The 14,249-nt window shown below is 44.8% G+C and overlaps 1 protein-coding gene across 2 annotated transcripts in view; it reads left to right on the forward strand.

Moving 5' to 3' along the window:
• Positions 1 to 14,249, forward strand: part of EGFLAM (EGF like, fibronectin type III and laminin G domains) — a 106,662-nt gene that overhangs the window by 81,884 nt on the left and 10,529 nt on the right. Inside the window, exons 16-19 of one of the 2 annotated variants that reach the window (XM_053409079.1) lie at positions 4,134 to 4,245; positions 4,536 to 4,652; positions 6,543 to 6,723; positions 10,099 to 10,122. In XM_053409079.1, coding sequence (XP_053265054.1) covers positions 4,134 to 4,245; positions 4,536 to 4,652; positions 6,543 to 6,723; positions 10,099 to 10,122 — 434 coding nt within the window. The remainder of the gene's footprint in view (positions 1 to 4,133; positions 4,246 to 4,535; positions 4,653 to 6,542; positions 6,724 to 10,098; positions 10,123 to 14,249) is intronic. The other variant, XM_053409080.1, reaches the window with a different exon arrangement.

The raw sequence follows: 14,249 nt of genomic DNA on the forward strand, positions 1-14,249 counted from the left end.
TAAACCATGGATATTCATGGCACCCCCCAAAGCATCCGGTTTATTGTGAAGTGACCTGCCTCTATTCCTTGCTGCTTCCTTTGTGCTAGCAAATATGTAATTATTAAGCGTTCATAATCTGAATTTTCAGCTCATACAAACATCCACTAGTGCACTTGACAGAGGACCAATGGTCCAAATGACTCTTCAACTCCTAGAACTTCCTACAGAACAGTCTATCTGGTCATTATGTAACCACTAGGTAATACTATGGAAGACCCACGTTTTCTTATTTTTCTCTTCCCTCCTTGTTTCTTTTTGTTTTGTATTGTAACTGCTAGTCTTTATTTCGAACTGTAAACTGCCTTGTCAGCAAGGCAGTATATAAATAAAAAAAACACAAATTGCCATAGTGTCATGGTGTGCACAAGTTTTCAACATATTTCACACCACCTGAACCTTTTAACTTGAAGATGTCGAGGACTGAACACGGGATCTTTTGCATACAAAACATGGTGTGTGGTCCTCACCCCCGTCTTAGCTATGGCCTTGGATAATTGTAACACTAATTGCTGAAAGCGGGAGGCTTTCCGTGACAGGGATCTGTGCTGGAAAGAGGACATAATGTGCATATTGCTCATTATTAAGTAGTCAGCCCCATCTGGCTTTTTAATTACATATCGATCTGAGGTGATTATTACCCTATTATGTATCGATTTATCTTAGGTAATTAAAGCCTAATTGTTATTAAACGTAGACCGCGAGTGGAGAGGCTGGATGACATTGGCAGATGATGATTATTACTTTTTTTTCCAAGAAAAAGAGATGGCGGGAGGATTATTTAGTAAAATGTTTTTCTAGCATTTCCGAGTAGATATTTACTTGAAGAAATGTTAAGAGCTCATCAGTGACAAGGTGTAAAATGTGACATGCATTTGAAATCCAAATTTGTGCGCTGTTAAAATTGACATGACATTTCAGCTTCTTCCGTAAGTCTTTACTGAAAGTAACATGTCTGGCGGGAATTTAATTTGCATCTATCCATTATATATCAGCTGTTTTTCTGTTTTCTCAGATTAGTGACAATTTGTAAAGATTACTGCGGTGCTTTTCAAAATTTTCCTTTCGGATGCATGGAAACGCAGTTGCGAATTACGATTCTTTCTCATGGTCTCTCTTCATAATTAGGCTTATGGTTACAGTTGTGCACCCTCAGAGAACGCCTGATGTATGAAAAACAATGATTGAAATTTAACCGTAACAGGTTGTGTAAAACATACAGCACGATTCATCCTCAGATCTCCATGGAATGTCCTTGGGTCTTTCAATTCATTATGCTTCCAGCCCACTTGTAGGCAGTCCTCAGCTGGTTCTTCCATGACTCACACAATTTTTTCCATCTACCCTGCTCTCTGGGCCGACCCACCCATGAGGCAAGGTGAGGTGACTGCCTTGGGTGGCAGGATTCATAGGGGCATCAAATCCCGAGATAGATAATTGTGTCTCCTCTTGTTTCTGATGTAGATCTTCACGCACCCCTTCTTCCTTGTTGGGGGGAGCACCGTTTTGTGGTTAGACTTGGGTTCCAAAATGTATTGGATCATCCCTGCCTACTCCTTTCTGTGGCTTTTATACATGTGTTACCTTCACAAAGAGATTTTTTTGTATTATTAACAATTCTATCCTTCCCTTCCCCCCAAAGTAACCTAGAAGGGCCAGCAGCAAAACAATAAAAAAAACTTTTAAAAACCATTAAAGGTAAAGGTAAAGGGACCCCTGACCATTAGGTCCAGTCGTGGCCGACTCTGGGGTTGCGGTGCTCATCTCGCTTTATTGGCCGAGGGAGCCGGCGTACAGCTTCCAGGTCATGTGGCCAGCATGACTAAGCCGCTTCTGGCGAACCAGAGCAGTGCACGGAAACGCCGTTTACCTTCCCACCGGAGCGGTACCTATTTATCTACTTGCACTTTGACGTGCTTTCAAACGGCTATGTTGGCAGGAGCAGGGACTGAGCAACAGGAGCTCACCCCGTCGCGGGGATTCGAACCGCTGACCTTCTGATCTGCAAGTCCTAGGTTCTGTGGTTTAAGCCACAGTGCCACCCACATCCCCTGGTGCCACCCGCCGCCAGCAGCAAAACAATAAAAAAACCTTTAAAAACCATTAGAAACATCTAAATGCACTTGGAAATATTAAGAGCATCTAAATGATTACGCATAATTACATACTTTTGGTTTATTCTATACTGATTTGGTGAGTGAGTTGTACAGTAGCTTAGATCTCCTTAGAAGTCATGGCTTTGGTGTAAAATGCTAGCCATCACATCTGCTGCTCACTCCAGACACAGTACAGTTGGCATGCTAAACACCTGAGCACCTGAACTTTGGAGAACGACAGTGTCTGCAAAGCAAGCTACCTTCATAGCCCTCTAGATTGTAGAGATGCACCGAGCTGGGATGGGAACTTATTCTAAAGCTGGCTTGGCGAACTGGGAGCCCATGAGCCACATTTGGTGCATGAAGCATTTTCAGCTGGGTCCCAATGGCAACGCCAAGTTTTAATTGTGGTGTGGTAAAGAGTTTACCTGCAATTTCACGGCAAATTTATTTTCAGAAGTTACAAGCAAAATGTATACTCCACATGTTAGCATTGACTTCTCTCTTGGTGGTGATGGAAGGAGCTCCATAACTGTGAAATGTGGCTCATGGGCTAACTATTATAGAGCCTGAGCATCTGTGAAGTAGCAAAAAACATTTCTGGCACCTAAATCAGGTAAAGTCCTTGTAATCCTACTTTTGCTAAGTACCGCCAGGAGAGAAAGTACAGGCAACTCTCAGCTTACATGGCAGCACACTCTGGATATAGCATGTAAAGCCAAAATTGTGTATACTCAAAGCATATTGGGTTCAATAGCGGGTGGGATTGCCAAAGACTTTTTCCCTGGATGCCTACCTCCTTTGCTGCTCTATGGGTGTCAGGCATACATGGGGTCAAGGTAGGCTGGTGGTTGCAGCACCATGGATAGCTCCATGGGTTGGAGGTGAACTGAAACCTTATGGGTCTCTCCCTCCTGTCCACCTTTCCTAAGCTCCACCTCTTAGAGCCAGTGTGGTGTAGTGGTTAAGAGCGGTAGTCTCGTAATCTGGGGAACCGGGTTCGCGTCCCCACTCCTCCACATGCAGCTGCTGGGTGACCTTGGGCCAGTCACACTTCTCTGAAGTCTCTCAGCCCCACTCACCTCACAGAGTGTTTGTTGTGGGGGAGGAAGGGAAAGGAGAATGTTAGCCGCTTTGAGACTCCTTAAAGGGAGTGAAAGGCGGGATATCAAATCCAAACTCTTCTTCTTCTTCGTCTCTTGGCCTGAGGAATGGGTTCTTAAAAGGCTGACCCACTGGCCTGAGTATGCGTTCTTCATCTTTCTGTGGGCTTCTTCCTGGTGCACTCCTTGTGCCATTGGGTAGACATAATAGGTTAGGAAGCACTTGGTTCCTTTGCTGGCTCAGAGTCAGTGAGGGTTGTCTCATCTGTGAGGGTCGTCTCAGGATCTGGACCACCAGCCTCAGATTGTATGGGGTTGGCCAGTTCCTCCTCCAATTCCAAGCTTTCCATGGAAGAGTGTAACTGTTTGATTCAAATCTAGGACCCACGTACCTATGGGACCGCCTCTTCTGGTATGCCCCGCGGAGGACCTTAAGGTCCACAAATGACAACATTTTGGAGGTCCCAAGTTGCAAGGTGGTTAGATTGATCTCAACTAGGGCTAGAGCCTTTTCAGTACTGGCTCCTACTTGGTGGAATGCTCTGTCACAAGAGACTAGGGCCCTGCGGGACTTGACATCTTTCTGCAGGGCCTGCAAGACAGAGCTGTTCTGTCTGGCCTTTGGTTTGGACTCAGTCTGACCCTTATGTTTCCCTCCCCTTATGGTTTTGATCTATGGGCTGCATTTTAAATTGCATTTTAACCTGTATTTTAAATTGGTTTTTTTTCCTATTATGTTTTTACTGTAATTTTACTGGTGTTAGCCGCCCTGAGCCCGGCTCTGGCCGGGGAGGGTGGGGTATAAATAATTTTTTGTATTATTATTATTAAATGTAGGAAGATACAAACATCTTTGGGCCTCTGGCCTATCTGTTCCATTTCCTTTTTTAAATAGGAGTGAAGAACCCATCAGTTTGAACCAGTGGCATGAGCTCAAAGTGTCTCGCACCGCAAAAAATGGCATATTGCAGGTTGATCAGCAAAGACCAGTTGAAGGAATGGCAGAGGTAACAAAAAAGCTTTATTTATATATTTATATGTACATGGAATGGCTCTGTTTTAAACATTTGGTTTATTCGGGTTTTGGATGTTTGGTTTACTTATTTTCTGGTTCACTGTCCAAAAATAAAATAAGTGGTTGAACAGAAATTCAGCTATGTTGTAGCAAAACAAAGCCAGTGGCACTGTCCCCCACGTAGATATAAAATACTTGGGAGGTATAAAAAATGTTTGGGAACATAACCTAAAGCAATCTGACCCCCTGATTAATTCTGATGCATATTTTTTCCCCTGATAGGGAGCTTTCACACAGATTAAGTGCAACCCTGACATATTCATTGGTGGAGTACCAAGTTATGACAGTGTAAAGAAGAACTCTGGCGTCCTGAAACCTTTCTCTGGGAGTATTCAAAAGGCATGTGTGTGTTTGTCTGTATTTATATAATCTGTCCTTCCTGCAAAGAATTCAGACCTGTCCTTCAGAGAAGGGGTAGAACATTCCTCAGTTGTCTCCCATCCGCAGGGACTCAGCTAGCCCAAGACTGGATTAACTTCAGAGATGGACCGATAAGAGGTGCCTTCAGATCTTTCTGTGCTATCCGCACTCTCTGTGTGCAAATGCATTCTGGCTGTTGCTCAAGCTGCCTCGGAACATTTATTTTTGGCGCTTGAAATTCTAGCACCCTAGCAGAGCAGCCCAAAGCCCTTTGAGGCTGAGCTGAGCTTGAATGGAGCTGAAATTTCCCTTCACTTACCTTTGCTGATTGAACTACTGCTGGCAGTCAATGGCAGGAGGGAAGCCCACTAGCAGTACTCCCACTGACTGGGGCCAGCAGAAAGCCCTGGGTGTTCAGAAGGAGGGCCTGAGCTGAGCAGCTACTGGATCCCATGTGTCAGCACTGAACCTGATTCAGATATAAGCTAGCATGGGGATAAGGCCCGGTCATTCCGCCCCTGCCTTCCATCATGACTTCCATGAGCAGTCAAGGTCTAGGTGAGGCAGTGGCTAAGCCTCTCTGGAAAGTCCCATTGTGGAGTGGAGGATTGGACTGCACCTGAAAGTAGCTTCTCGATACATTCTTTTAGGATTCAGAAAAACAAGTGAACTAATGATGATGGCAGGTTTTATCAGGTTTTAGGTTTCTTTCACTTTTTCCAAAGTGCATGGAGATAATCCGTATGAAGTGGCTGCAATATTCTGTTTGATTGCAAGTGCCTCTTGAAATGGGGAGTTAAGCACTTGCTTTATATGAAATTCTGAGCTGCCCGTAGGAGCTAAGCTACTTGGAGCACTCCCTTGGGCTTGTAAATTGCCAAATGCTTGATCATCTGGAAGCTTTAGAAAATAGTGAGAGGTTCTGTGGTTGTTGTTTTTCCTTTCAGGCCATCAGATATTGTGATCTCCATACAGCTGAGTGGCATAGCTGCTTTAGGAGGACAAGTATCCCACATAAGAGCAGCCTCTTTTGCATACACCCAATAATAGGTCCATTCCTTTTTTTCTTTTTCCTTCCTTCCTTCCTTCCTTCCTTCCTTCCTTCCTTCCTTCCTCCCTTCCCTTCCCTTCCCTTCCCTTCCCTTCCCTCTTTTCACAAATTTTAATCCCCGCCTCAACACTCACATTTACAGTTCACAGTTTCCCCTAAAGTGCACATTTTGTAGTCTTCCCCTCAAGTATTTGTTTTTGTATGCATTTTCCCTAAAATAAAGTTTTATGTGACTGTTTTGAACTAGAATTTGCATTGCTAAATGTGGAGAAGTGTGTCATCTGATTGAAAGCTGTGTTCCAATCCAGGTATAAGTCAGGGAGTGGGGAATTGGGTCAGTTCGCTTTAAAACATAGACTGAGCAAATTTCTCCTTCCTCCTTAATACAAAGCTAACTCAGGAGGAATTCTCCTATTTTAAGGTGAAATTGGTTTCCTCCAAGAAACTTATTTTATATCTCAGATTTGGCTCAGAGCAGAGCCATAAAATGTGCTCTAAAGTTCAGGCACAGTGTTAATAAATCTGACTCAACTTTTTTTAAAAAAATAGAGGTTAAATAGTTTTGAGCTACATGGCTCAGAGGAACTCATCCTACTTCCCTTTGAGGATAAACAACGGAATCCTCTGGAAGGCCGTTCTCAGGAAACATACTGTTGAAAATAAACAGATGTTAAAATGATCTCTTCATACAAAATTTACCTCATCCAATTTTGGTCTTTTTTAAAAATAAGATAACACTTTTAGTTTATGATACTGAGTAATAAACTAAAGTATTGAAAAAAAACTCTTCAACTTCTAACCTTGTCTCTTACATAAAGATTGTTCTGAATGACCGGACAATAGATGTGAGGCAGGATTTCGCATCTGGAGTCAACCTGGAGAATACTGTCCATTCCTGTGTGAATTCCCCCTGTGCCAACGGGGGCACCTGCGTGCCCCAAAAAGATGGCTATGAATGTGATTGCCCATTGGGTTTTGATGGACAGCACTGCCAGAAAGGTAAAGCTTTTATTTTGTGTTGGAACTGCAAAATCTCCTTGATTGTAGAGAGTAGTCTTGCTCAGATAATGAACTTGCGGCAGCAAAGCCGACAGGGGAATGTCAGCACAAGGTGATTGTTTCTTGGTTATTTGTGATTATTTCTTGGCTATTATTGCTGTAATTATTTCTTGGTTATTTGCTCTCATAAATGTGCTCTTCTGTAGCAGAGAGAGGAGGCACAGTTGCCACTAATAACAATTGAAGGACACAGTTTGCAGCTCAGGTGGTGTATATGGTTCTTCCCCCTCACAACACCCTGTGAGGTAGGTTAAGGTAAGAGGGAGTGCCTGGCCTAAGGTCACTCACTGAGTTTCATGGCTGAGTCAAAAGTTGAACCTTGTTCTCCCAGGTCCTTAGGCATAATTCATTCTTGAACTCTTTAAACTGGTTTCCATCACCACATTCTATAGTAATGCGTTTAAAAATTCCGTTATCTTGTTTGTGATCAAGAATCTTCTTTTATCACTCATTTGCCCACAGTTAGATGAATGGGGTTGACCACAATTTCTAATATTAAGAGAGAGGAAGAAACATTTTCACTACGCTATTATTTTATAAAGCTCTGTGATTTGCCATGTCCCTTCCTGGTGGTGCGCCAGGACTGACCTGAGAAGCCTTCTTTCATACATAATAAACATCATAATCATTATTATTATTTATACCCCGCCCATCTGGCTGGGTTTCCCCAGTCACTCTGGGCGGCTTCCAACAAAAGATTAAAAATGCATCAAAACATCAGTCATTAAAAACTTCCCTAAACAGGGCTGCCTTCAGATGCTTTCTAAATGTCATATAGTTGTTTATTTCTTTGACATCTGGTGGGAGGGTGTTCCACAAGGCGGGCGCCACTACCAAGAAGGCCCTCTGCCTGGTTCCCTGTAACTTCACTTCTCGCAATGAGGGAACCGCCAGAAGGCCCTTGACGCTGGACCTCAGTTTCTGGGCTGAATGATGGGGGTGGAGACGCTCCTTCAGGTATACTGGGCCAAGGCCGTTTAGGGCTTTAAAGGTCAGCAAGAATACTTTGAATTGTGCCTGGAAACGTACTGGGAGCCAATGTAGGTCTTTCAAGACTGGTGTTAGGTGGTCTTGGTGGCCACTCCCAGTCACCAGTCTAGCTGCTGCATTCTGGATTAGTTGTAGTTTCTGGGTCACCTTCAAAGGTAGCCCCACATTTAGTTCATTGCAGTAGTCCAAGCGGGAGATAACCAGAGCATGCACCACTCTTGAGAGAAAGTCTGTGGGCAGGTAGGGTCTCAGCCTTTTACAAGGCTTCTATCCTCTGTCCTCTCAGATCATGTTGGACTCCAACTCCCATCAGCCCCAGCCAGGATAGCCAGCAGTCAGGGATGATGCGAGATGTAGTCCAGCAACACTTGGTGGACATGAGCTACATTTCTATTATAACACGCTAAGTCCCTGACTTGCTCTCTTCTGCAATGATAGTGGTAGTGGTGGGTTGTGTTGAGGTTTGAGTACAAGTGAAGCCATCATACGACGACTTGAACACATGCTTAACTTAATAACAAACTAACTGATTGAGCATCCCAGTTTGTATTGTGCAAACTGGCCTTTTGGGGAGGAAATTGCTGTTAACAATTATTAAATACAAATCCTGAACACAAGATTCCAGTGTCGAAGGATTGTTTGCTTGTTTGCTGCTGCTGTTGGGTTTTTTGTTTTTGTTTGCTGCATCCACAGAACTTGCATTTTGCTGTTGGGGTTACAGTGCCATCCACACCCCAATTTTTTTGTTTCTTTTCTGGGACTGGTTTTGATGGGCACAACTTAACAACAACAAAAAGACGTGTGTGATTTCTGCACTTCAGGGGGTTGGACTAGATGACCCTTGCAAGATAGCCCTTTGACACTTGATAATTACAAATCGCCATGATTAAATGGTTTGTTGTTGTTGTTTAGTCGTTTAGTCGTGTCTGACTCTTCGTGACCCCATGGACCAGAGCACGCCAGGCACCTCTGTCCTCCACTACCTCCCGCAGTTTGGTCAAAGATTAAATGGTTACAGCTCCCTATATACACTAGTGAAGTGCCTGCACTCTTTCATAGCAGCTTGGAGTCTAAAAAGCTTCCATTGCTAGAATTAAAAATCTCTGTTGCCTCACACAAGAGACGGAAGCTCCATCTTGTCTTATTCAGTGGGACTTAGCTCATGCCCTTAAGCAAGGGGATTTATAGGCCTTGTAACTTTATCCTCATTTGTGTTAACCGCCGGTACTGCAATGCAGCCTCTAATCCTCAGCTACACTTTGGCTCCCTTGTAATTTGACAGCAAGAACAAATCCTTCCTCAGTCACACACCAGAGACCACCAAAGAATTCTTTACAAAAGTAAAGGCTCTCCTTTTTGTTGTTGTTCCTCAGAGGAGCTAAGAACCGAGATACTTCAATCCAGTGGGTTTCTTAAACCGGCTGAAATTCTCAGCGACTTAAATCGCATGCAGATTTATTCCACTAGGTGGTAGCATCCTTCTTCCATATCAGCCTGGCTCCGCTGAACAGGAGCAGAAAAATATGTTGCTCTCCAAGTGGTGTCTGAGCTTAGGGGCACCTGCAAGCGTGAGTTTACTGTCGACTCTGTTCTCATGCATGCAGGTTTTTCACAATATTCATGTGACATTGTTCTCATCCAAGTAGGCTAGACTATGCTTGGCAGGGGGTTGGACTCGATGGCCCTTGTGGTCTCTTCCAACTCTATGATTCTATGGCACTTTGGCCACAGGCCTCACAGTCCAGTGCCAAACCTGAATGACTACCCAGAGATCACCAGGTGATGAGGTCAGTGGCTAACAGGTCTCATGCTGGCACCTGGGCTGGCTTCTCCTTCCACTGATGCTGCCCCATACAGCATCTTTTTACTGCAACAAAATGGAGCTTATTCTTCAGTAATGTGTTTAGCATCAGAGCAGAAGAAACCAAGTTCCACTATTTTCCTTCAGGTAGGTCTGCCGTAGGTAAAAAAAAAATAAAATATTCCAGTAGCATGCACACGAACGCTCATACCAATAACAAACTTAGTTGGTCTCTAAGGTGCTACTGGAAGGAATTTTTTTATTTTCCTGCAGTCACAAGAAGCACTTAATTGAATGCTGCTTTTTAAAACTTGAGCCGAACCCACCCCCTTTTGTCAACTTACTCCGATACCTAATGCCAGGTTCAATAATTACGAAAGCAAAAAAAAAAAAAAAAAAAAAAAATGCTGAGATTTTGCATAGTTAAAGCTGGGTGCTCCTTTTCAAAGATGGGGAGAGGGGTTATTTTGCTACTGAAAAGTAAAATCTGAATGTTCCTTCCGTTTTATGCTGCTCCACTGCAGAATGTGGAAATTACTGCTTGAACAGTAAGTAACAACTGTCAGACATGTTCTGTAACTGTGAGTGTATGATCTGTGTGTGTTCCTACCTCCATCAAGCTAATGGTGTGATTTAGGCCGCTTTTTGCAAATGTCTGTAGATAACGGCATAAACTGTAGTCATTTCCTGGATTGCACTGCAATGCTACAGCACTATTACGAGGAAGCTCATAAAGCAGTCTCCTTCCTTGCAAACTGTGACTAGTCAGAATTGCCTCCAGGTCAATATGAGTATATGTAACACCAAGTGGTTTTATAAACATTGATGGAAGTGGTGATTTTGTGGGGTTACTTGCATGGCTGATTTAAAACAAGAACTACAACAACAAGATTTTGAGAGAGAAGAAGAGAGAGAGAGCTAGTTGGACAACCAACCAGAAATCCATTGGCTTGCATTGCAAACATGGGAAATCATTTAATTTGCAAAGGGTGGAAGAAAGCTTGAAACTATGTGTCTCCTATTTCCCAACTTTAATTCCTGCCATTTTCTTCCCAAGGAATTCAAATCATGTGGGGGCAGGAGGCAGAAGGAAGAGTCCCTAATTTGTGTTTCAGAGCCTAGTTGCAGCATTTAAAGTGGATAGAATTTGTCTTTGGCAGAATGGGGAGCTCACTAATTTCTAAAAACGTCCTCTTTGTTTTAGAGGGAGAGTTTTAAAAGAATGTATCAATTTCTCCATTGAAATCAATGGAATGTGCCTGTTGATTCAGGACCAAGCCTCACTGCATTCAATGCAACTCTGTACTCCAGCAAGTATGTTTATGAGAGCAGCCCTCAGAATGCATTATGTTTGGTTGGACTGTGCTCAGACAGAGTGAAAGTGTCCTATTCCTTTCTGCTGAATAGTTCTCTTGTATCCATACCACGATAAGTTGATTGAGAAATAGTATCTGAGCTGTGTTTTGCCTCTTGGTCCTAAACCAAGCTTCAGATAATTTCCTGCCTTCATTGCCTTGTCCATATCATCTGTGACAGAGATGGGCAAGCTGTATCTCTCTACAACTCCCTTCATCCTTGACCCCTGGTCATATTACCTGAAGCTGATTGAGGTTGGAGATGAATGCTACTAGTTCTGCAACAGAGGCATCTTTGTGCTGCATTGGGCTGAAATGGATTACGGGGTTTATATCTAGGGAGGGTGGCATCCTCCATCCTTAGCTCACATTATTGCTAGTAAACACCATTCAATTCAGTGGTATGTGGTTCCAAGAATTACCATATCTTTCGCTCTATAGGACGCACCCGACCATAGGACGCACCTTGTTTTAGAGGAGGAGAACAAGAAAAAAAAAATTCTCCCCCTCTCTGCTCAGCGCCCCTTCAGCGAAGCGGCAGGAGAAATGGAGCCCCTTCCATTTCTCCTCCCGCTTCGCTGAAGGGGCGCTGCGCAGCTCTCCCTCTCTGCTGAAGCCAGGAGAGTCTTGCTCTCCCGGCTTCAGCAAAAGGAACCCGAAGCCTTCAGAGTGCAGCACGAGTTCCCGCTGCGCTCCAAAGGCTTCAGGCAGCTATCCCTGAAGCCTGGAGAGCGAGAGGGATCGGTGCGCAGCGACCCCTCTCACTCTCCAGTCTTCAGCGAAAGCAACGCGAAGCCTCCAGAGCGCGGAGGGAGCGCTCCCTCTGCGCTTCGGAGGCTTTGCGTTGCTATCGCTGAAGCCAAGGAGCCTACATTCGCTCCATAGGACGCACACACATTTCCCCTTAATTTTTGGAGGGGAAAAAGTGCGTCCTATAGAGCGAAAAATACGGTATGGTGTCCATAGTTACATAACTGCAGCAGGATTGAATCCAGCAGGTGCAAGGTAGACAAACCTAAGGGTTTGTCTCCATGTTATGCTCACTGACCCAGCTCATATGTAGTGCTAAGGCAAAGCATGGAAGTTGGAGCATGTGGATGCTCTCAGTAAAAATTAGCGCCTGAGTCACTCCTCCTTCAGTCAACCTGCTGCCAATCTACTACCTATAGCTAAGCCATGGTTTGGATTAGCATTACATCCGAACCCAGGCTTGTGTTTTGGAGAGAAACAAACCATGAACCCAGGTTTGTACATAATGCTAATCCAAATCACGTCTTAGCTGCAGGTATCACAGCACCTGGTTGACTGTGGGAGGTGTCAGGCAGATGCAATTTTTACTGTGAGTGCCTTTGCATTACATTCTCATTTAGCCATGATTTGGTCTTGGGTTACTTGCAATCTGAATTGCTGTGTAGAAGCCCCTGAGTCCAGTCCCCACATAGTCTGAAATAGATGGCTCAGGTTATAGGGTCTTTGAGGCACACCTAATTTTCACTGGATTGCACCCAAGACGTTCATTTGCAGGAACTAGCAGGGTGATGCTGGGAAATCCTGGCGAGGAATCAAATCAATGTATAAGAGAAACCACTTGGGTGCTTCCCCATGCCTGCCCATGCCAGACCATAGTCTAACAGAGTTTGGCATGCTCAAAACCTTTCATTTCAGTGGGTTTATATGTGGCGAATGTATTGCTGGATGGTTTGAGGGGAAGGGGAGCATAGGATGCCTTTAGCACATTAGTGCAAGGCACACCTAGGAAGGTCAGAAAGTGCTTGGCCCAGAGTGTTGCTCTAGATGTAGAAAATGGCTGGCTCCATACAGCCCAGGCCTTCCTTTGAAGCCTGCAAAGAGTGATGCACAGCACTGCTTGTGTCGTGGGTTGCATTGCATTGTGAGCGGCAGGGTGCAAGACTTGGGTTCCTGCTTCAGCCACACTGGACATTTTCCCTAATTTCATTTGCAGATGAAACAGCCATTTGCCTACCAGGTATTTTTCATATTTTGTTACCGTGCCTTTTCTCCCCTGCTTTTCCTCCTTAGCTATTCAGGGAAAGACAGTATTCGCTGTCAAGAGAAAACCAGGAGCAGCTACGGCAACAGGCAAAAGCCAAAATCAGTGACAACTTGAGGGCCAAAACCATACATGATGCAGGATTTCAATTATGGGTCTCCTGTATATTTTTGGGATTTTTTTTAAAAAATACAAGTGTAGGGGTGGGTTCCAAATTGGGCCTCATCTGCACTATAGATTTGAAGCAGTGTCATCCCGCTGTAAACGTTCATGGCCTCCCTCAAAGAATCCTGGGAACTGTAGATTGTAAGGGGTGCTGAGAGCAGTTAGGAGACCTCCTGTTCCTCTCACAGAACTACAAGTCTCAGAATAGTTTAACAGCCAATCCCTTTTATCAGGGAACTCTCAGAATTCTAGCTCCGTAAGGGAAATCAGGGCCTCCTAACAATGGTGCCAAGGATTGAAACTGTGTCCAGGATGTGTGCTTTGCTGCTAAGCTACACAGGCACAGCTTCTTGGTCTGTCTTCTGCTCCCACCACCCAGGGGGGCTATCAGCAGCTCTGTGGGCATCAGGGAGGGGGTTGGAGAGGTTTAGATTGGGGAAATAGCATGGGGGTAAAGGTAAAGGAAGGGACGCGGGTGGTGCTGTGGGTTAAACCACAGAGCCTAGGACTTGCCGATCAGAAGGTCAGCGGTTCGAATCCCCGTGACGGGATGAGCTCCCGTTTCTTGGTCCCTGCTCCTGCCAACCTAGCAGTTTGAAAGCCCGTCAAAGTGCAAGTAGATAAATAGGTACCACTCTGGCGGGAAAGTAAACGGCGTTTCCGTGTGCTGCTCTGGTTCGCCAGAAGCGGCTTAGTCATGCTGGCTACATGACCCGGAAGCTATACGCTGGCTCCCTTGGCCAATAAAGCGAGATGAGTGCCGCAACCCCAGAGTCGGCCATGACTGGACCTTTAAAAGGTAAAGGGACCCCTGACCGTTAAGTCCAGTCGTGGACGACTCTGGGGTTGCGGCACTCATCTCGCTTTACTGGCTGAGGGAGCCAGTGTTTGTAGACAGACAGCTTCTGGGTCATGTGGCCATTCTGGCGAACCTATTTATCTACTTGCACTTGGACGTGCTTTTGTGGGGATTTGAACCGCTAACCTTCTGATCACAAGCCCTAGGCTCAGTGGTTTAGACCACAGTGCCACCCTCTGCACACAGCATGGGGGTAGGGGAGGCTTAATATCCACACACCCTGCTGTTGCCCAGGCAGATTTGGATCACCTTGCATTAACAGCCTTCCCACAAAAATGAGGGGAA

The sequence above is a fragment of the Podarcis raffonei genome, chromosome 11 (assembly GCF_027172205.1).
Source record: "Podarcis raffonei isolate rPodRaf1 chromosome 11, rPodRaf1.pri, whole genome shotgun sequence".
NCBI classification, from domain to species: domain Eukaryota; kingdom Metazoa; phylum Chordata; class Lepidosauria; order Squamata; family Lacertidae; genus Podarcis; species Podarcis raffonei.